General features: G+C 38.8%; 1 protein-coding gene across 3 annotated transcripts in view; it reads right to left on the reverse strand.

Annotated features, from left to right (window-relative positions):
* MTMR6 (myotubularin related protein 6) overlaps positions 1–15,012 on the reverse strand; it is a 39,037-nt gene extending 24,025 nt beyond the window's left edge. For 2 of the 3 annotated variants that reach the window (XM_045072387.1, XM_045072385.1), the window contains exons 1-2: positions 14,762–15,012; positions 1,169–1,285 (exon numbers count right to left, since the gene is read on the reverse strand). In XM_045072387.1, coding sequence (XP_044928322.1) covers positions 1,169–1,285; positions 14,762–14,785 — 141 coding nt within the window. In that variant the 5' untranslated portion in view covers positions 14,786–15,012. The remainder of the gene's footprint in view (positions 1–1,168; positions 1,286–14,761) is intronic. The other variant, XM_045072386.1, reaches the window with a different exon arrangement.
* Between the last annotated feature and the right edge of the window lie 9,360 nt (positions 15,013–24,372).

Here is a 24,372-nt window from a genome sequence, read left to right on the forward strand (position 1 = left end):
TAATAATAAAAAGAATAAAAATAAAAATGAATCCCTAAATTATATCATCAAAGAAAATATTTTCCATATTATTAACAACTTATACTTGAAATACAAAATGTAAACTTTTAGAAAAAAATACAAGAGAATCTTTATGGCAGTTAGAATCCCTAGTCAGAAAACAACATAAACCATAAAAGAAGAAATGAAAAATCTAATACACTAAAATTTTAAACTTTAATTCAAAGACATGTATACATTCAAGATAAGCCACACACTGGGAGAAATTATCTACAAAACACATACCAGACAAAACATTAAAAACCAGACTCCTATAAAGCCAATAAAAGGACAAACAGCCCAAGAGAAAAAGAAAAGGAAATCTAAAGGCCACAATATCTGAAAGGACAACTTCCTTGTAATCAGCAATTTAAAATCACAATTGCACATCCACCAGAGAGGCAAAAATTTTAAAGCTAACAATATCAATGGTGCTGACGACGATGGACAAGATATCACACTCTACTGATGAGAATATTTTGAGACAACTACTTTGGAGCGGGGCACATTTAGTGAAGGAAAATACATACTTATCTAAGCACCAGTAATTTTACTCCCAGGCAAATACAGGAAGAAATATACACAAAATATCCATTACTATATTACTTGACCTACAATCGATTAAAAAACACCATAATTGCAATTTAGTATAAAGATACTATGGATCAGGTGCACTTTTATTCTCTCAAATAAATAAATAAAATATTTTTTAAAAATACCATGGACTATGCCATTTAAACCATTAAATATTAAACAGGTACATCTATTACTTACATTTTTAAAAATTGAAAGGAACAAGCAGGTATTTTATAATTATTAATGCAGATAAAGAGTCTTGCTATCTCCTATAAAAGAGCTCCATATTCTCCCATCCAAGTACTAACCAGGCCCAACCCTGCTTAGCTCTGAGATCAGACGAGATCGGGCCCGTTCAGGGTGGTATGGCTGTAGACAAGAGCTCCATATTCTACACGGTATCCTTGTTTTATTAGGAGAGAGAGTAGATGTGATCATGTGACTATGAAAAATTTTTTTGTTAAATTTTTTGTACTGATCAAAATGAAATATAGCAATAGGCTAAGTCCAGTACTGTAAGTATGGTAGGCAGTACAGCAGATGTCCTTCTTACCCAGGTTTCTTTCTGATGAGAGTCTATAAATAATAGATGTGTGGCTGTAAGATAGAGTGTTCCTGTTAGTGACTTGTTGTTGGTACTGAATCGGTCAAGTAATTTCACTTGCTCAACCTAGAAAAAAGGAAAAGAAAATAAAAAAAAGTTATTTGTCATTTCAAAAATCATACAAATTCTTTGTTATCTCATGATTTAAATGCACCATTTTCAAATTTTTCCCCTTTCTACTAAAAAACATGAGTTTATTTAATGTTGAACATTAAATTTCACATATCTTGGGGAACATGTAAACCACAAATAACAGGTATAATTTAGAGTTAGAAATACAACCCATAAAGGAACTCTGTAAAAAAAACCAAAAAACAAAAAACAAAAATACACAAATACTAAGGGGAACAGGAAAGAGGCACATGATAAACAACAGTTTTCATATCCAAGAGCCCACATATTTTTTAATTTAAATATTATTTAACATACAGTGAATACTGGTTTCTGGAGTAGAGTTCAGTGATTGATCACTTACATACAATACCCAGTGCTCATCACAATTGCCCTCTTACATATCCACCACCTATCTAGCCCATCCCCCACCATCTCCCAGTATCAACCCTGAATTTATTCTCTACCATTAAGAGTCTCTTATGGTTTATTTCCCTCTCCTCTATGTTTCCTTTCCTCCTTCCCATATGTTCATCTGTTTTCTTTCTTAAATTCCACATATGAGTCAGATCATAAGTTATGTATGTTTCTCTGACACTATTTTACTTAGCATAATATCCTCTAGCTCCATCCACATCACTGCAATTGGCAAATTTCACAATTTTTGACAGCTGAGTAATATTCCATTGTGTATATATATACATTTTCTTTATCTACGCATCAGTTGATGGACATTTGGGCTCTCTCCATAGTTTGGCTATTGTTAATAATGCTGCTATAAACACTGAGGTGCATATGCCCCTTTGGATCTGTATTTTTATATCTTTTGGGTAAATAGCTAGTAGTGCAATTGCTGGATCATAGGACAGTTCTATTTTTAACTTCTTGAGGAACCTCCATACTGTTCTGCAGAGTGGCTGCACCAGTTTACATTCCTGCCAGCAGTTCAAGAGGGTTTCCCTTTCTTCACAACCTCACCAACACCTGTTGTTTCCTGTGTTATTAATTTTAGCCTTCTGACAGATGCAAGAGTCCATATATTTAAGTTAGCAAATCAAGTAATATATCCAGCATCATGGAGGTAAACTATCAGAAAAATTAAATCAAGAAACACTTAAATGGTCGCAAAGTCCAACTTAATTTCTATATTTTCCTCACCACTCCACCCAAGACAGTGTTCCATGGTCAGCTCTGTGCTTTTACTCATACTCACACTCATTCTCCCTTCTTAAGACAGTTTTTTCTGCTTAGCCAAGTGCTAAGCATTCTTCGGGGTTTGATGATGCCCTTTCTCCTAACTGGAATCCTCAGAAAATTAACTGACTTCCTTAATGTCTCAGCTTTTTAGTTAGTTCCTCCTGGTTCCAAATTCCATTACAGATTATATCATGTGCTGGCTCTATGTCTTCTAGCAGCTGAGATGGTGAGGTACATAGTACTTCTTTTTTAATAGTGTACACACACACACACACACACACACACACACATACACACACATGGCTGCCACTGGAGAGTGGGGTTAGAGTTGGCCAGGACTGTGTACGGGACTACTGTTTTGAAAACACAATTATTTATTGCTGTCCATTCTTTTCAGGAGGGAAAAAAGAGTAAAACAATCAACATAAAATTTTTAATTCACAGCTATAACAGCAGGTTGTAGATAGTTCTTTAACTTGTATGTCTTCAAAACCAGATTTCCAACAATTATCTCATTAATTCTGTACTTCCCCTCACTTATATTTTTTTTCTTACTAAAATAGAAGTAAAATGTCCCTCACTATGAAATTATGATTTCCAAAATAATAACTACCATGTAAAAAGCTAATTAATTCCCCCAAAGAAATTTAATTCCAGAGCTTTTTTTAAAATTTAAAATAACAGCTGTTCAAGTAAGTCAAAATTTATTTATTATTATTATTTTTAAACATTTTATTTATTTATTTGACAGACAGAGATCACAAGTAGGCAGGGAGGCAGGCAGAGAGAAAGGAGGAAGCAGGCTCCCCGCTAAGCAGAGAGTCCAATCAGAATCCTGGGATCCTGACCTGAGCTGAAGGCAGAGGCTTTAACCCACTGAGCCACCCAGGCGCCCAGTTGAGTTAAAATTTAAATGTAAAATTAAAATGCCTAGGGGCTCCTGGGTAGCTCAGTGGGTTAAGCCTCTGCCTTCGGCTCAGGTCAAGATCCCAGATCTCAGGGTCCTGGGATTGAGCCTGCATCGGGCCCTCTGCTTAGCGGGGAGCCTGCTTCCCCTTCTCTCTCTGCCTGCCTCTTTGCCCACTTGTGAACTCTCTGTCAAACAAATATATAAAATCTTTAAAAAAATTAAATGCCTATATTTGATACAAAATTTTATTTGTATGGGGTGAAAATGAATTCGAGTTTTAATACTTTCTTTTGGAAACTTAGAGAGATATGACCTAATTTATGTAGCTCAGGTCCAACAGTTGATCTGACACATAAAAATTGTCAGATCAGGGTGCCTAGGTGGCTCAGTGGATTGGGCCTCTGCCTTTGGCTCAGGTCATGGGTCTCCAGGTCCTGGGATCAAGCCCCGCATCGAGCTCTCTGCTCAGAGGAGAGCCGGTTTCCATCCTGTCTCTCTGCCTGCCTCTCTGTCTACTTGTGATCTCTCTCAAATAAATAAATAAAATCTTTAAAAAAATACTTAAAAATTGTCAAATCATTATACACATTGTCCTTTAAGCTAATAGGAAAACCTCCTTCTTATAACCAGTATGAAAATTTCTCTTGGAGATCAGCATTTACTTCATTGTCTAGGGCCATTTCTTCCTTAATTAAAAATCTAACTTCATTATACAACTCACTTTGAAAAAAAACCTTAAATTTAAACCCTTTTAAAACAATGGAATTGGGGCACCTGGGTAGCTCAGTGGGTTAAGCCTCTGCCTTCGGCTTGGGTCCTGATCTCAGGGTCCTGGGATCCAGCCCTGCATCAGGCTCTCTGCTCAGCAGGGAGCCTGCTTCCCACCCCACTCCTCTCCCTCAGCCTACTTGTGATCTCTGTCAAATACATAAATAAACTCTTTAAAAAAAGAAAACAATGGGATCAATTACTGTTGACTCCCCTTCAATTGCACTAGACTTGAAACTAACCAACAGCAATACCATAATATAAATTTCATCTGCCTTATCTCTGAAGCAATTAAAGCAAAGTGTTAATGGCTCTAAAGAAGAGAGAATTAATGAATATATATGGAAATAAAGGTTACTATAAAGTGTCAACACTACTCAAACAATTTGTGCCAACATCATTTTGTAGCACTTCACAAACTACTCAAAAGTGATATAAAAAAGGATATTGGCAAGTAGTTTAAAGGGAGTGGTGGTTGATGTTTACCACTTATTTAACTGAACAGTAAGGTTGCTTTTTTTTTCCCCAGCCTAACAGAATTCATTGTTTTTGCACCACACCCAGTGCTCCATGCAAAACTGCCCTCCTTAATACCCACCACCTGGCTCCCCCAACCTCCCAGCCCCCGCCCCTTCAAAACCCTCAGATTGTTTTTCAGAGTTCATAGTCTCTCATGGTTCACCTCCCCTTCCGATTTCCCTCAAATCCCTTCTCCTCTCCATCTCCCTATGTCCTCCATGTTATTTGTTATGCTCCACAAATAAGTGAAACCATATGAAAATTGACTCTCTCTGCTTGACTTATTTCACTCAGCATAATCTCTTCCTGTCCCGTCCATGTTGCTACAAAAGTTGGGTATTCATCCTTTCTGATGGAGGCATCAACATGTGTTGGAGAGGATGTGGAGAAAGAGGAACCCTCTTATACTGTTGGTGGGAATGCAAGTTGGTGCAGCCACTTTGGAGAACAGCGTGGAGATTCCTTAAGAAATTAAAAATAGCACCTCCCTATAACCCTGCAATTGCACTACTGGGTATTTACCCCAAAGATATAGAAGTAGTGAAAAGAAGGGCCATCTGTACCCCAATGTTTATAGCAGCAATGGCCACGGTCGCCAAACTGTGGAAAGAACCAAGATGCTCTTCAACGGACGAATGGATAAGGAAGATGTGGTCCATATACACTATGGAGTATTATGCCTCCATCAGAAAGTTTGCCTTTTTTGAAGTCCAAATGAAGTTTTTTAATCTGTGGATTTTCAAAAGATTATAAAACATTTTTTGTTAGGCTTCAATCATAAGCCATAAATAACTTCTTGGCAACACACAAATTCTCTACACACAATTGTCTACATGCAAAACAACCACACTACTTTCATTTGGATTTTAACCCTCTTCTGTCCATCCCCTATTCATTACTATTCTTCTTCAGGGGCTCCATTCTCTATAGGCATCTTATCCACTGTCATTATTTTAACCTATACGTTAATGACTCTCCTAATTAAATGCCCAACTCTGAGCTCTCCCGAGTTCACACTGCCTGCGATACACATAATAACGATAATAATCCCTGACATAGTATTGAGGTCTTATTATATGACCAGTACTAAAAGTGTTTAACATACATTATTTCTTTTAATTTTCACAATTCCTATGTAGTAAATACTATTAATCTCTAAATGGAAACTGAGACTTAGAGAAGTTAGTTAAATGTCCCAACACCACACAGCTAGTAACAGTAGTAAGTTGAGTAGCATAGTAAATAACCCTATGTCATAGGTCTGATTCTTGAGGTAGATCACCGTCCCACCATACTATACTATATTGCTCTACTCAGATGTCTTAAGATTCATATTAAGCATACAGAAAATGAAACTAATTTTCCCTCACCCCTCATAAGTAGGTTCCTAATCTTGTATTTCTGATTAGAGTTAATATAACTCCATCCTCATCCAGTCACCCACATTAGAAATCTGGTAATCATCCTATGACTTCCTCTTCACCACCAATATTCAATTAACTACCAATTCCTATCAAATTTTATAGCCTAAATATTTTTAAAATCTGCACCTTCCACTACTGTTGGAGTAGTTCCTACATTGTAAAGCATCTGTTCATGTGTCCATCTCTTCCACTAAAGCTGTAACACACCCCACGACAAGAACTGTCTCTTATTTATGTCTGACTACCTAATGACTGATACAGCACCTGACACAATAAATGTTTGTTGAACTAGAGTGAAAGGCCATAGAAACATTTCCCACAGGGGGAAAATAGAAGGTGCCCACAGCATACCAGTGGTCTCTTGCTGAAATCACTCAAGAGATTTATTATATCAAGTTCTTCTTTGTAACATTTACTGCCACCTTTTCCCAACATAGAAGGTGAAGAGTAAATATTCAGTAATTTACGAATAAATGAACAAACTTAAAATAAGCAGAAAAATTACTAAGAGTGTACAGTTATAGTTCGGCTTTTTTGGTTTTTAAATACACGTGTGCACCCTCAGTCTGCTATTCCCACCCCATCACCCAATTATGACAAAGTCACTCTTCCTCTAGAGTTGCATAACACTACATAGTTCTTTCGGGCTTATCAAGATTGGAAATTCAGGTTAAAAATACTCTTCCTAACACCCCACGCCTATTTCTTGATTCCCCCTAATTTCTACATCCAAAATTATCTGAAATTCCATTTATTGATCTTTTAATTCTGGTTACCCACATTCAAGTCCCAAAGCCTAGCCGTTCATTTGAATCATCTCTGAAACTCTGCATAAATACAAATGCTAAACCCCACTCAACTACACTCAGTCATCTCAGGAGATGGAGAACAAAAATTTGCCTTTTTTAAAAAGGTTATTATTTATTTATTTATTTATTTGAGAGAGAGAAGGCATGCACACAAATGGGGGAGTGGCAGAGAGAAAGGCAGAAGCAGACTCCCCTCTGAGCAGGGAGCCCCACATGGGGCTCGATTCCAGTACCCTGGGATCAGATGTTTAACTAACTGAGCCATCCAGGTGCCCCCAAAGATCTGTATTTTTAAGAAGCTCACAAGGTCATTTTTACACAACTGATACTCCTTCTAATCCCTCTTGCTCTTAACTTTCATTAAGTTAGGTTCGTTCTCTATCTTTATGCTCTTTTCCCAATATTTAAGGCCCCAGCTTGTGTAGTCCTCCCACTTAAAACTATGGTCCCTTAAAATACACAACTGCATTATGGTTGTATGCATACCACCCCAACACACATCTTTGAAGAACATCCACATAAATATACATTTTCAGGAAAGAGAGTTTATTGATTCACTCCACAGAAATTTACTGGCTATCAACTAAAGTCCAAATTGTCTGGATCTCATTTTCTTTATGTATAAAATAAGGAAAACAATCTCTTCCTTGAGGGTTGTAGTAAGTAAGGTTGGATAATATATGTAGGTACTTTACTCCAAGTTTGCTTGACAAACCATAAGCAATAAAGTGCTCAGACATTTGCAAAAATGACTACTGTTAGCAAGTTAGTAAGCTGATGAGGTAAGTTCTGTTTTAAACTAATGTCCAGGGCGCCTGGGTGGCTCAGTGGGTTAAGCCGCTGCCTTCGGCTCAGGTCATGATCTCAGGGTCCTGGGATCGAGTCCCGCATCGGGCTCTCTGCTCAGCAGGGAGTCTGCTTCCTCCTCTCTCTCTCTGCCTGCCTCTCTGCCTACTTGTGATTTCTCTCTGTCAAATAAATAAATTAAATCTTTAAAAAGGGGGGGGGGCACCTGGGTGACTCAGGAGCTTAAAGCCTCTGCCTTCGGCTCAGGTCATGATCTCAGGGTCTGGGATGGAGCCCCACATCGGGCTCTTTGCTCAGTGGGGAGCCTGCTTCCCTTCCTCTCTCTGCCTCTCTGCCTACTTGTGATCTCTGCTGTCAAATGAATAAATAAATAAATAAATAAAATCTTTAAAATCTTAAAAAAAAAAAAATAAACTAATGTCCAAATTCAAATAGAGAAAGGAAGGAGGGGGCACATAGACTTTAAAAGCAAATTCAAAAGTTTTCATAATATAATATTGAAAGCAAAGCTGAACAAAATTTTCTTAACTATAACAAAGAAAATACAGAATTCTCAGTAGAAGAGAGAGAACATAAAAGGGGACAGGCAATAACATTTGATGAAAAAGAAACACCTGTTAAGGTAGAGCATCTATGTTGTAGATAAAAGGATAGAGTATTTTAAGCACAGTAGCCTGTGACCAAAATACGTTTTTACAGTTTTAAAGATCTTTCCAGTGGCCATGTGGAGAAAATGCAGAATAGAGAAGAGACTGGAGGTGGGTAACCAGGTAAAAGGCTAATGTGTTATCTAGGGCTGCCTGGGAGAGATATGATAAGCTACAATAGACAGGATACGATTAAGCTACAATAGACAGGATAAAGAGAAAGCCCATTGAGATAATGAAACCAATGTGAGAAGGAAGGAGAACTAGAGGCTTCTTGAAGATGTTAAGCTTGTCAAACTGGTTGCCATTTACTAAGATAAGGTATTAAAAAGAAAAGAAAATCTGAGAGAAAAGAGACTATAAAGGACTTTAATAAATTGAGGATTATTTATTACCTTAGTAAATGGAAAGTTATATTCAAATCAAGAACATATAATAGAAAATTCATTACATGACTGCTTAAATATGGCAACTGCCATATGTATATGACTGATAATAAAATTAATCTGAACATTATTCCAAAACATTTATTTAATACTTTAGGCTCTGGAGAAACTTTAGGTCCTGAGAAAACTTACTGATTGATTATTCTGTTCTTAGCTGCAAATAAGGTAAATATAAAAAAACAAAAGAAAGCAGAGCTTTTTCTTTGCTAAAATTATCAGCATAGAAATTTCAAACCAGAGACGTAGCCAACTTCTAAGCACCAACTGCTGCCTCGTATTTCCTTTTTTCACCAAGGAACTGTAAGTACTTTACAGATGTCGCCACAGATTTTTCCCAATGCTTTCCTGGAAATGTTTTAAGTCAGGTATTTAGGAAGCAATCTCGTCCTGGTCACTAGCACTGAGATGCTATGGAAATAGTGTTCGGACCCTTTAATTACAGTTATGATCACGAGGAAAAAGAGAATGGGGAAGAAAAACAAGTTTTGGGGAAGAGAAAGAATAAACAAAGTAGAAATAGAGTAGGGAGAAGGGAGAAGAGAACTGTAGGGTGTAGTAATTATGGTAAGGATGGGGAATGCTAACACATTTTTTGAGGCACATTTAGTTGAACTGTTGCCAACTTTGGGCCTGCACTAAAAGGTACTCTAAACAGGAAGTTCAAATTTCAGCTGATTACACAAAGCTGGAAATGAAAAAACAGACCACACACACTCAGTATCATATCCAGAATATTCGGACATCAAGTGGCCTCTGGGACAAAAAAAGGACCAATGGCCATCTTCAATCAACGTTTGGTAGCCAACAGTTGTACTTTACAACTACATAAAACAAGGGCTATTGAAGCAAAAAACACACTGTCATGGCTTCTCTGACTTGTAAGCTACCCCTATAGCCAGGCACCCATTTGGGACTCTTAGTATCATTATTCCACACTCTTTCAAAAAGAAAGAGCATCAGGTTACCTTTGTGATGTGAAAGATAACCCTCAACAGGGCAGAGATTTTTATCTTTCTTTGCTCCCATATCCCAAGTTCCTGCAACAGCTTCTGGGTGCATAAATCACCAAACAAAACAGATCATAAACCCAAGGGCACTTTTCAGTCCTATCTTATTTTGTTTTTCTGCAACACTGGACACAGGTGACTTTCCATGAATGGCTTCCTGTCTCACTCAGTAAAAGCAAAGATTTCACATTAGCTTTCAAGGCTTACCCGTGTCCCCAACTTTAATTTCCTACTGTGCTCTCCCCTTCCCTCACTCTGATCTAGCCACACCAGTCTTCTTGCTAGTTTTTACTAACTAGGCATGTCCAGCACAGGCTTCTCCCAGCCTCTCCTCCCCACTCCTTGCCCCTGGGAAGATGGCTTGTTCCCTCATCACGTCAGTCTATACTCATGTCACTATCTCTGTAAGGACTTCCCTAACTACCCTGTTTACAACTGTCCCCCCCCCACCTCACCCTGGCACTCTCTATAGCATTCAATACCATCTACCACATTATATATTTGCCTTATTAACTTTGCTTACTGTTATGTCTCCCCCAGCAAGAAAATAAGTTTTGGAATGGCAGGGACTTTTGTCTGCAAACCACCATTTCCCCATCCACAGAACAGTACCAGGCCCTAAGGAAAGGAGAAAGCAGAAGAAGGGGCAGCCAAGAAGGAAATCAGAACAGGGAAGACTTCCCTTCTTGTGCTTCACCTCTTCCCATTAGATCCCTAATACTCTTCCTCTGAATCCTCTTCTTCTGCTCCACCCTTTGGAAGTATTCCTGGGGTTTTAACTTTCAAGCCTTTACAAGTACTCCTTGCATAAACTCATGCGGAAAAGAAAACATCAATGATTGCCTAAACAATGACAACTCCCAAATTTATTCTTTTGGACCACACCTTTTCCCTAACCCTGTACCCTCAGAACAGGCTATTTACTAGACCAAATCCTATCACCTAAGTTCCTCTCCCCCATCCCCTACGATCCTCCCAGTCCTACTCATACTGATCTATCTTACTATTCAAATCTATTTATTTAATTACTTTAAAAAGATTTTATTTATTTACTTGAGAGAGGGAGAGGGAGCATGTGCAGGTGCACAAGTGGGGGCAGGGAGGAGGAGAAGCAGACTCCCCACTAAGCAGGTAGCTCCATCTGGGGCTCGACCCCAGGATCCTGGGATCATGACCTGACCTGAAAGCAGACACTTAACTGAGCCACCCAGGCACCCCTCAAATCTCTTGATTAGACCATTACTCTGTGAGGCAGAGGAGTGTCACCGTTAAGAGAACAGGACTGGTATCACAAAGACCTGGATTCTGGGCGCCTGGGTGGCTCAGTGGGTTAAAGCCTCTGCCTTCAGCTCAGGTCATGATCCCGGGGTCCTGGGGTCGAGCCCCGCATCGGGGTCTCTGCTCTCTCTCTGCCTGCTTCTCTGTGACCTCTGTCTGTCAAATAAATGAATGAAACCTTTAAAACACACAAAAAACTAAGACCTGGATTCAAGTTCCCAGCTCCACCTCGTCCTTATTAGAACGAGAGGTTTGAGTCAGGACAAGTTATTTAATTTCTGCAAATTTTCGTTTTCTCACCTATATAATGGGATAATATTAGTGAGTCAAAATAGCACTTCATGTGAGGAAAAGCAGTCAGGTGCTGCTCCCCACAATCTACTGGCTCTTACTCTTAGTCATTCTTAGTTTGCATCTCTTTTCCTCTTTGTAACTGATTCCACATATTAGTGTACATAACACCTATGATTGCACATTCTAATGACAAAAACGGGTAGCAAGCTAAGAACAAACTAGGTGTTACTTTTGGAATAATTCAACTTGAGCCCTAATGGGGTCAGATTTTCATGGGATATTCCATTCCTTAACAAACTCTAGAGAGCAGTCTTCCATATATAGTTTAGGAAAAGATTCTTTTTTACTGTTCTGTAAAGTTCCATTCACAAACAGCACTTCACTGGACAGCAACAGATGATGTCAGCCAAAGCCCTGGAGCCTGGCAGAGAAAGCAGAAAGACTGCATAAAGAAGAACTGTCTCTGCTTATTTACCATTGTTTCTTGGCAAGACTACCTCATTATGGCGAAATTAGAACTCAAAATGATAGGCAGAGCTTGGAAACACTCTTTCAGAAATACAAATTCAGACTGGACATCTTTAGTGATGCTATACAGTAAGTAAACTAAATGTGACCAAAACAGGATGGTATTATATCTGTTCCTGAACTTTATCACTATAAAGCCATTTAGTCATACTCAGCTAAAATATTTATCTGATAAATCTCTGGTTCATAAGCGGTAACAATTAAAAAAAAACATAAACAATACAAAAATGTCAAGAAAAGCATTTAGAAGGAAAAAAGCACTTAGAATTATCATTAGGATTCACTTCTGAGTATTAATACATTTTAACAATTAGTTTAAAACTAGAGAAGTAACGAAAAGAAAATGATGACAAACCCTAGTTTAAATCTTCACTCTACCCCCTCATGAGGGAAGATTACTTCAACTCTCCAAGCCTATTTCCTTCTCATCTGCAAATGCTGATAATGTACCCAACTGGCAGGGTTATTTAAGAAATTAGGACAATTGTGTATAAATTAGCATTACTTGTGAAATTATAAATTCTAGAAAGTAATATTGCGTAGTTAGCTACACTGACATAGAGTTGCTCAAGAAATGGTAATTATTACTTTTTTTAAAAGATTTTTTTTATGTATTTGAGAGAGAAATCACAATTAGGCAGAGAGGCAGGCAGAGAGAGAGGAAGGGAAGCAGGACCCCTGCTGAGCAGAGAGCCCGATGTGGGACTGGATCCCAGGACCCTGAGATCATGACCTGAGCCGAAGGCAACGGCTTAACCCACTGAGCCACCCAGACACCCCTAATTATTACTTTTCAAATACAGCTGTCTTAACATAGAACAAATAAATAGTTACATGGGATTTAACTCTATGGTCAATTCTTGATCACAGTCACTAAACTGCATAGTTCAAAATAGCTAAGTAAACTTAAAAGCAATTCATTTTTAGTTTTGAAATACAATCATTTTTGCAGTAAATTAACCATGTCCAAGTGAAGGTTATGGAAAATAGTATAATAATGCAATAGGATACGTTCATAACAATCTTCTAATAATAAGTCATAATTTGTGAAAATATTATAATTCACACAGCAATTATCATAATGTACAGTGAGACTCATGTCTATCGTGCTCACTGCTCTATAGCCAGTGTCTGTCCTGTGCCTGGCACATAACTGGGACCTAGTTAGTATTAGTTTAAATGCAGTGTACCTACAGCCACTTATGATTATTCAAGATTACTGGTGGTCTTATGCTAGAAGAGGAACTCAAAGTAATGAAAGAGCACAACCTGAAAAGTAATTTTAATAGAAAATTATTCATGAATCTTCTGCTCCTTAAAGTCATAAAGGACCTCACTAAACTGTCAGGATAGGCCCACTGTGAAAAACTACTATATAATACACAGTTGGAACCCTGGAACCAGGACAAGAACCTGATCTGATGCATGATCTAGTCCTCTTTCCCATCTCTGTTTTTTACTAGTTTGGTTATTTACTAAACGACCCTTCTACTTTCAAACTTTAAGAGCCAGCAACTTGAATTATAGTTATTTTACCATTCTTCTCCTAAGGAAAAAAAAAAAAAAGATTCTTCTCTCCCACTTAAGTACCAACCAGGCCCTCCCCTGCTTAGATTCCGAGATCAGACCAGATCGGAAGCGTTCAGGGTGGTATGGCCATAGATAAGGGGGAAAAAAAAAAGATTTTTAAAAAGGGGTTAGTTTTTAGCATCTTCAATTATTATAGTATGTGCAATGTTATAAACAAGCTCTAACAAAAATCCATGACACCTTAAAAAGGTCCATGAAGCATTTTAATGACACAGACCTCAAATTCTTATCAGACAAATGAAGATAACGTATGTCGCTATTTTTTCTACATGAACTGTAACTTTAGGATGCGGGGCAATTGACTGATGGCTTTAGGAAATCACCAGCAGTCAGGATTCACAATGGGTCCTCTCCCTGATTTTGTTAGGCTCCAGGCGATCTTAAAATTACATTATTCAGTTCTTCTTCTTGTCCTGATTTATGCTTTCTTCCTCCCAAGGCTGAAGCTGAACCTAACTTGTAAATATGTTGATGCCATTTCCTTCCGTTTCAGTATTTGTAATGGAATTATACTACTTGTTCGTTTCTAAAAACAAATGCCTTTCACACGGAAAAATTAAGCATGGGATTAATTAAGATCAACTGAAAAAGTTCCATCAGACACTTAAAAATATGGGATAACATGTTTTCCTTCTCCGTAACTCCTCTGTTTAACTGACTATTGACGCTAAAGACAATGAAGTTTCGAAGCACACAGAGACAGCAGACGGAGACAGCCGACGAGACAACAAAGTGAGGGGGAGCAGAGTGCTGATCTCAGCGCCTCCAAAACTTGCATCAAGAACCTGGGACACGGGACAATTCAACGTGAGCAAGGAAAACCTTACACAATATCACAATGCTGATCTGGGGACCCACCCGTTTCCCGGTCTTTGGGGCAGCGAATGCCTGAGAGCAGCTGAAGCTAAAGCAGCCCCAATTTTGCCCAAGAAGTGTAGCGCGACCAATTTCATGGGACTCAACCCCCAGCTGCCCAAATCGTCCACACCCCAACACCAAAGACTGAAAACGGGACTTCCACTCGCATAGGTACAGGTGGCCTCCGCACCTACCCTGGCCCTAACTGCCCTGCCCTCCCACACTAGGCCCGGGTACGGTCCGCGGGGCCGGTCCTCAGCCCCGGTCGGGCCAGCCCAGCCACCGTCGCCCCCCACCTCTGCCAGGTCAGACCATGGCTAGTGGCTAACAGTTCTCCGCGTCGGAGTACCTTGGTCGTACGGATGTGCTCCATCCCGAGCAGACGTCCGCCGGCAGCGCCACTCACAAGCGTACCAGGGAGCGAGAGAGCCGGGCGGACCCAAGGACCCAGGCCCAGCAGGAACTACCAGCCGCCCAGCCCCGCGGCCCGTCCGCCCGCCCCCTGGCAGCGTCAACCGCGCAGGCGCAACCGGCGGGCGCCGTCTCCTAGAAACGCTTTCCCAAACCCGAGGCCTGGGTGGGGGCAAAGACTGGAGGGGTAGAGTGTCCTCCGAGAGAGAGGGCGTCTGGTTCTTCCGGGGCTGCCGTGGCTCCTACAGCGCCACCTGCTTGTGGAGGCTCGGAACAGGCAGCAACTCCCACCCTCCACTCCCCCAGAAGAACCTGTTAAAGGATCATCAGATAGACTTACTGTAGCCTTAATGTGAACAATCAAAATTCCCAATACTAGGGTCTCCGGGGTGGCTCAGTCCTTAAGCGCCAGCCTTCTCCTCAGGTCATGATCCCAAGGTCCTGGTATGGAGCCCCGCATGGGGCTCCCTGCTCAGCAGGAAGCCGGCTTCTCCCTCTCCCACTCCCCGTTTGCGTTCCCTCTCTGGCTGTGCCTCTTTGTTAAATAAATAAATAAATAAAAGGTGAACGCAAGTGGGTGCACGTGTGGAGAGTGCTACTGACATCTAGTGGGTGCAGGTTAGCTCTGCTGCTGAACATCCTACGGAGCACCAGACACCCCGCCCCTCGCCTCCCACCGCACCTCCCAAGAAGAATTATCCAGACCAAGAGGTCAACTGTGAAGAGGTGAGAAGTCTCCCAGGGGTTTTGTAGCAAGCACTTTCACTTATTGTAACTAGAAAATGCTCTTTGTAAAACACCATCATCACTTTTACATCATCTTTCTTGCTGTGTTTGATGCTACAAAGGCTTACCACCTATGTTTTCTTCTATAATTAAAAATTTGCCAGCATCTCATTTATATTATTTATTTATTTATTTTTATTTATTTTATTTTAATATTTATTCAACTTGTTTTGGTGTTGGTTTGTTTTGGTTTGTCTGTTTTTTGGTTTTGTTTTGTTTTGTTTCGTGTTTTGAATGCCTGCTCTGCTCCAGACAGATTGCCAAAGCAAATGCTTATTAATCTCAGCAGTCTTCGTGGTGAAATTACTTACTCCTGTAGGTATATGTGAAATAAGAATAAGATCAAGCCACCTAGACACCAGTGTTGGTAGAGTATCTCATCCAAAAGAAACCCAAATCCTGCTTTAAAACAAAACAAAACAAAACATTGAAAACTAATATAGCTCCTTACTGAAGATCTCTTGAGAAGGTAGAATAGGGTGAATTATACTAAATAACATCCATCAAGACTCCCTTAATAAAGCTTCTTTGTATACTGTTTCTCCCGCATTCTTTGTCACTTTCCCTATTTCCTGCTCATCCGCAGTTTGCCCGCACGTCCCAGGCTATCCTCCCCTACTCTTTTCTCTTATCATGTCTCCTTGTTTTTCTTTTACCAATTTTCATGGAGAGGTAATAACAGTAACTAACACTTACTAAGGGATTATCAGGAGACGGAAAGTGTACCAAATGCATCACCTGTGTTATGAGGAAAATACTGTTCCTTTCCTCAGTTTAAAGATGAAGAAAGTGGAATACAATGAAGTTAAGTATCTTGCCCAATATCACAGAGAGTTAAAGCCTAGATCCACGATGTAAAGCCAGATAGTCTGACTCGAGAGTCTATTCTTTTTTTAAGAATTATTTTTATTAACATCTAATGTATTATTTGCCTCAGAGGTACAGGCTTACACACTTCACAGCACTCACCATAGCACATACCTTCTCCAATGTCCATAACCCAACCACCCTCTCCCTACCTCCACACGCCCCAGCAACCCTTGTTTTGTGAGATAAAGAGTCTTTTATGGTTTGTTTCCCTCCCGACCCCTTCTTGTTTCATTTTTTCCTTCCCTAATCCCACAACCCCTGCCCTGCCTCTCAAATTCCTCATATCAGAGAGATCATATGATAATTGTCTCTCTCTGATTATAGAGTCTGTATTTTTCTTTATTTTTTTTAAAGATTTTATTTATTTATTTGACAGACAGAGATCACAAGTAGGCAGAGAGACAGAGAGGTAGGCAGAGAGAGAGAGGAAGGGAAGCAGCCTCCCTGCTGAGCATAGAGCCTGATGTGGGGCTCGATCCCAGAACCCCGGGATCATGACCTGAGCTGAAGGTAGAGGCTTTAACCCACTGAGTCACCCAGGTGCCCCATAGAGTCTGTATCTTTAACAGCTATTCTATACTGATTTTTTTCCCAAAATCTATATAAAAGTTCCACCTATGATACTATAATAGGCTAGAAAACGACCCTGCCTTAAAAAAAAAAAAAAAGAATTAAAATTACAAAGTAGAAATCAAGTTCTGTAAAGCACCAGGTAACTGACAAGTTAGTGAGAAGGTACAAGAGCAAACTATAAGAAAGTATACACCCAGAGAAGTAAGCAGAATAGTGAAATTGTGGCAAAAGGGCCATTTATATTTCTTACAGGACATAAAATTCAGAAGTTAAAATCTAGGGCCTACTGAATGGGGAGTCTAATGAGGTACTCTTCTTACATAAAGCCAGGGACATATAAAAATACAACCAACCCAAACCATAGAATACATAAGAAGATTTGCATTGACATTGAGAAATTGCCTGTCTTGGATATATCACAACCACAAAAAAGTTAATAAATGGATTTGCAACCTATATTCTTACTACCCAAAAAACTTCTCCCAAATGTCAAGCTGTGCATATAATTGAAAGTGCTTGAAATTAGTAGTGCCTAAGAATTTTATCACAGCAAATACAAATTCTTTTTGATTGGACTGTCTCTCTACGATAGGTTTCAAATAATTCTCACAATTAGTTTTTTTTTTTTTTTAAAGGTTTTTTATTTATTTATTTGACAGACAGAGATCACAAGTAGGCAGAGAAGCAGGTAGAGAGAGAGAGGAGGAAGCAGGCTCCCTGCTGAGCAGAGATCCTGATGTGGGGCTCGATCCCAGGACCCTGAGATCATGACCTGAGCTGAAGACAGAGGCTTAACCCACTGAGCCACCCAGGTGCCCCTCACAATTAGTTTTCAAAGGAAAATAATTCATCACAACAACAACAACAAAACTAGTACACAAGGAAACAATTCTCAAGAGATCATTGGCAGTTACAACCTGATGGCAATAAAAGATTTTATAATTATCAGGCTTTGTTTATAAAGCAACTGTTTTATTTCAAGAAATTAAAGACCCTTAAAACATCTGCAGTGTATGGGAAAATGATTTTTGAATGATATAGAAAATATGAAGAACAACCAAATATAAGTTCTACAACTGAAATACAAAAATTGGAGTGGAAAGCCCATTGGGTGAGTTTAACAGATGAGACAAATTAGAAAAAGAATTAGAAAACTGGAAGTTACTAAAAGAAGATGATCCACAAAGAAAAGGAATACAGAGAGACAAAAAGATTATATGAAAAGAGGTTAAGAAAAATGAAGGATAGAATTAAAAGATCTAAAGCAAACTTGATCATAGTTTCACAAGAATAAGAGAGAAGGAGAGCGACTGGGGCAAAGATAATATTTGAAGAGATAATGCCTCATTTTTTTTTCAGAATGCATGATAGACACCAATCCACGAATTCCAAGTATATTAAAAAGAAATCCAACTCTAGACACAGGCTAGTGAACTACAGGTTCACTATGGTGAATTTATTATGGCAACACCAAAGACAAAAATGAGGATTTTAAAACCATCCAGAATAGAAGTACAAATTACCTCCAGCAGATCAAAATTAAACTTCCAGTAGACTTCTTATCAGTGATAGAAGCCATGGAACATTGCAATGGTATCTTCCATATACAGAAAGAAACAACTGACAATCTCAAGTACTTTCCCAGGGGCACCTGGCTGGCTCAGTCAGTGTGGCATAGGACACCTGATCTCAGGGTTGTAAGCTTGAGCCCCATGCTGGGTGCAGAGATTACTTGGGAAAAAAAACTTTCAAAAAATGAATATATATAATAAATAAATAAAATACTTCTCCCAGGAAAAATTTCTTCCAGAAAATAAGAGTAGGGAGGAAAATTCATTTTTCCAACAAACAAACAAACAAACAAAAAGATTGAGTTTGCCATGATCCATACTAAAGCAAATTCTAAATTTATACTTCAGAATAAGTAAAATGATCAGAGATGGAAGATTTAAACTACAAAAGAAATGAAGATTTTTTTAATGTAAAGAAATGAATAAATGTAAATAAACACTGACTGCATAAAACAATAATACTCAAGTTTTATAAAATTGAAAAGCAATTTAAATATATGAGTCAGGACTGAAATAAAGTATCTTAGGATCCTTGCATCATCTTGGTAGAAATTAGGAATGATAGTTAACTTTAGTCTTAAAAAGTTGTGTGTAGGGACACCTTGGGGGTCAGTCAGTTAGAGCATCTGATATTTTATTTTAGCTCAGGTTATGATCCTGGGTTGTGAGATCAATCCTGCCTAAGATTCTTTCTCTTTCCCATTTCCTCTGCCCATTCCCATATATCCCCACCCTGCTCTCTCCTTCTCTCTCTCTTTCTCAAAAAAGAAAAGAAAAGAAAAAGGCTGTTTATATTTTTTAATTGCTAGGGAAACTGCTTTTAGAAATAGCATATAAATTCCAATTGAATAGAAGATGGAAATGGAATTGTATTTCCCACAGCATAAAAATAATGTCAGATGTCAATGAACAAATTTAACAAAATATGTGTAAGATATTTATAGAGAATGTTATAAAACTTCATAAATGGATGGATGAAAAGATATATTGGAGTAGATCTATCTCAATTTCTCTCTCTCCCCCTGCCAACACACACACACACACACACACATGAACACCTAACTAACTGGAAGGGATCCACTATATTCATGGAATAGAAAACTCAATTTTAAAATATATCAATTCTTGGGGCGCCTGGGTGGCTCAGTGGGTTAAGCCGCTGCCTTCGGCTCAGGTCATGATCTCAGGGTCCTGGGATCGAGTCCCGCATTGGGCTCTCTGCTCGGCAGGGAGCCTGCTTCCCCCTCTCTCTCTCTCTCTGCCTGCCTCTCCATCTACTTGTGATTTCTCTCTGTCAAATAAATAAATAAAATCTTTAAAAAAATAATAAATAAATAAATAAAATATATCAATTCTTTCCAAACTAATCTATCTATAAATTCAATGTATTCCCAAACATTATCCTAACAGGTTGGTGTGTGTATATATATTGGGGGTGCAGGGAAATTGTCAGTATGTATGTGTAATGAGCTGATTCTACAACCTATATGGTGATGTAAAGAGCTAAGAATAATTCTGAGGAAGAACAAGAAGGCAAGACTTTCCCAAATTATAGTACTTAAGGTGGCATGTTGCAAGAATAGGCAAACAGAATGAGAGTCCAGAAATAAAACCACATATATGTAGCTATCTGGTTTATGAACAAATGTGATTTTACAGATCAGTATGGGGAAACTCTCTTTTCAATACACGAGGCTGAGAAAATATGCTATCTATATGGGTCAAAAGATGAAATTTGATTCTGACCCCACAGTATGCATTCCTATGTTGATTGAAGACCCAAGTGTGAAAGGCAGCATTATAAATCTTTGGAGGGTAAGTGAGAAGAGTCTCATGACTTTATTATAGAGGAAATTATTTAAAACAGACTATACAAACCTTGTAGACAATAAATTGAACAATACTTAAATTGTACATTTCTATTCCTTAAAAAAAAAGACAACAATAAAGCAGTACAAGGACAAACCATAGAGTGTAAGGCAGGTTTTTAAAAACTATTTTATTTATTTGAGAAAAAGAGAGAGCATAGGGGGAAGGAGCAGAGGGAGAGGGACAAGCAGGCTCTGTGCCGAGCACAGAGCCCCACGTGGGGCTCGATCCCAGGACACCGAGATCACGACCTGAGCTGAAATCAAGAGTTTGAGGCTTAATCAACTGTGCCACCCACAGTGTAAGGGAGTTTTAATACATATAATATACAAAGGATTCATATTAAGAAAATAAAAGAACTTCTATAAATAAATTAGAAAAAGGCAGAGGCTCCACAGATAAATGGGAAAAACATTTAAACAGGACTTCACAAAATAAGACAGCCAAAAGTTCAGTAAGCATATGTGAAAGTATTTAACATTATTTTTAATCAGGAAAATTCAAAAACGTTGACACTAACATGTTTTGGCAAGGATGGATAACAGCATGGACTCTCAGACCATGGTTGCTGTTGGGGTGTAATTTGTTACAAAACCTTTCAAGAACAATTTATCTTCCTCTTATCCAGTGGAACACATACATAGCCTAGGAACCATCAACTCACTCCTAAATGTGGATTCTAGAGAATTTTAAACATATGCAATAAGATACATGTATAATGTTTATAGCAACCCCATTCTAATAGCCCCAAACTGTAAACAGTAGCAACAGTAAAATAGGTATATGGTAATATAGTCATAAAATGGAATGCTATGCAGCAGGGGAAAGGAACAATCTTCAGTTAGGTATAACAAGGATTAAACTTAAACATAAGTTTGAACAGGGATGCCTGGGTGGCTCAGTTGGTTAAGCAGCTGCCTTCAGCTCAGGTCGTGATCCCAGCATCCTGGGATCCAGTCCCACGTCGGGGTCCTTGCTCCGCAGGGAGCCTGCTTCTCCCTCTGACTCTGCCTGCCACTCTGTCTGCCTGTGCTCACTCTCGCTCGCTCTCTCTCTGAGAAATAAATAAGTAAAATATTTAAAAACAAAACAACAACAACAACAAAAAAAAAACCGCACAAACAAACCATAAGGTTGAGCAAAAGATGCAAGGCACAGGGGCACCTGGGCGGCTCAGTCAGTTAAGCATCTGATTCTTGATCTCAGCTCAGGTCTTGATCTCAGGATTGTGAATTCAAACCCCACTCTGGGCCCTACGCTGGGTGTGGAGCCTACTTAAAAAATAATTTCAGAAAACTATACGAGACACAAAATGATGCATATGGTATGATTCCATTTATATTACAGATCAAAAATAGGCAAAACTCAACTATGTTTAGGGATGAGCATGTAGGTATTGAAACTGTAAAGAAAAGTGGAGAATATATCCTTACAATAGCTAGGATAATGGTTACCACTGGAGTGTGATTGAGGACGTCAATCACTAGAAGTCACTTGTAAGTCTCTTGCAGTGCTCAGTTGCTTGACGTGAGTGGTGGTTACGATGTGACGTTTACAGATGAGGGTATACAGTACTTGTATACATTGTACTTTCTTCCTCAAGTATGATATTTTCACAATTGGGAAAATCTATGGAGTAGGAAATTTGAACTTTTCCCCAAAATAATATACGATGCTTTTAAAAGTTCAAGAGTAGCATAAAACTTATAACAAAATGTGGTTATCTCATGCTTCATCGCTATTCCTACTTCCCCCAAAGCACTCATTTTGATTTTTGCCTTTTTCCTCTTTTTTTTTTTCACTTCTATATGTCTAAGTAACTTGTTATGGGACTCTTTCCTTTTTTTTTTTTTTTTCTGTTTTAGATAATCTTCATTTACTTCCTTCAGTGAAGGTCAGAATTTCAGTATCTTACAACATAGGTACCTGCTCCCAGACTTATACCTATAAAGGTATTCCTATAAAGGTATGCAGACACTTTACAGTGGAGAAGTTTGCTTAGTTAGCATGAATTCAGAGCAAGGGAAAAAATGATGTAGATAGGCTGTTCTCATTCAGCCAAAATCTTGATGCATCTGTAAATCCCATTGGGAGGAATCAACTGCAGGACAAGATAGTAGTGTTTCTGGGCCAGGGAAACCTCTGGAGGTAGCCCTGAAGGTTCATTATTATAGGGGTGTATCAAGTAAGCCTAATTTAGGCTTTATTGCCGAAAAAGTCTCCTTCTGAGGGTCCTGTTGTTTCTTTAACTACACCATTTGGCCAACTAAGTTCCTGTAAGTCATGGTCTAGACACCAAACTGTGTCTTTCTATGGAGTCCTTAAATGTTAGTTCTTTGATAAGTTTTGTTTGGTTGCATCTAGTTATAACTTCCTTTGTCACCCAAGTTCTAGGGGACACCTAAATTTTTCCTTCTTTGTGCCAACAAAAACAACTTACAATAGGGATGTGACTATTGTTATTGGATGACTTTAATGAAATGGCATTTTCTTAATTAAAGATGGTAGTTTTTTGCATCAAAATTAACAAACACAATAAAGCATTAAATAAACAATCATGATACTTTGAAATAATGAGGAATCAGAATCTCCTGCATTCCTTTCTCCCTAATGCTTGTTGTTTGAACACTCTTAAAAAAAAAAAAACCAAAACACTTACTTCCCCTACAAAATGTGTGAGAGTTGTCTGATACTATGATTCATGTGAGATAACATTAATATTTTAAAAGCAAATGTTGTTGCTTTTATAATTATGTTTACTATTTGCCACCTAATGAGACATCATAAGAGCAATTATATTTCTTAATTTGGTTGTTTCTTAAATAAACATAAGTCATTGAAAGAATAAGAATATTTCATTTGGGGCGCCTGGGTGGCTCAGTGGTTTGGGCTGCTGCCTTCAGCTCGGGTCATGATCTCAGGGTCCTGGGATCGAGCCCCGCATCGGGCTCTCTGCTCCGCAGGAAGCCTGCTTCCCTCCTTCTCTCTCTCTCTCTCTGTCTGCCTCTCTGCCTACTTGTGATCTCTGTCTGTTAAATAAATAAATAAAATCTTTAAAAAAAAAAGAATATTTCATTTAACTCCATTTCTTCACTTTTAGTTTTAGGTATATTATTGCAGAAGATGAAATCTATGGTCAGAATTCTTTCTGGAATCAAAGCTATCTAAATTCAAATCCCATTTCTGCTGTTCACTATCTGTGTGAGCAGATATTAAATTATTTAATTATTTAATTACCAAATTATTTACTAGTTATAATTTAATAATTACAAAATTATTTAATTTTTCTAACTCTCGTTTTACTTATTGGTAAGTAGTAGTACTTACCATCGTCTTCTCCACTAAGTTATTTGTGTTAGTTAAATGATGTAATGAAGAGAAATGCTCAAGCTTAGTGGCTGGCCTCAACGAATGTTCAATAAATAATAGGTGTGAGCACGTGTGTTTTAAGAATGCATCCCAGAATGCCTGGAGATGTCTGCGTGCTTGCTGATCCTCATCCTCCTCTTCAGCCCGGGGTTTAGGAATTTATATGGATCAGGCTGTGTTAATTGAGGAGAATGGGTGATGGAATAAACATTTGTTCTTATCAGAGTGACTGTACATTGTATGCAAGTGATCACACTCTGTATTCTTTTTTTTTTTTAAGATTTTATTTATTTATTTGACAGAGAGAGATTACAAGTAGGCAGAGAGGCAGGCAGAGAGAGAGCAGGAAGCAGGCTCCCCGCCGAGCAGAGAGCCCGATGCGGGACTCGGTCCCAGGACCCTGTGATCATGACCTGAGCCGAAGGCAGCCCCAATCACACTCTGTATTCTATACCTGCGGGTGAGGACGTACACCTGGCCCAGCAAAGTGCACGTAGCCAAGTTAGCCGAT

The sequence above is a fragment of the Mustela putorius genome, unplaced genomic scaffold (assembly GCF_011764305.1).
Source record: "Mustela putorius furo isolate JIRA1106 unplaced genomic scaffold, ASM1176430v1.1 tig00004035_pilon_pilon_pilon, whole genome shotgun sequence".
In the NCBI taxonomy this organism is placed as follows: Eukaryota; Metazoa; Chordata; class Mammalia; order Carnivora; family Mustelidae; genus Mustela; species Mustela putorius.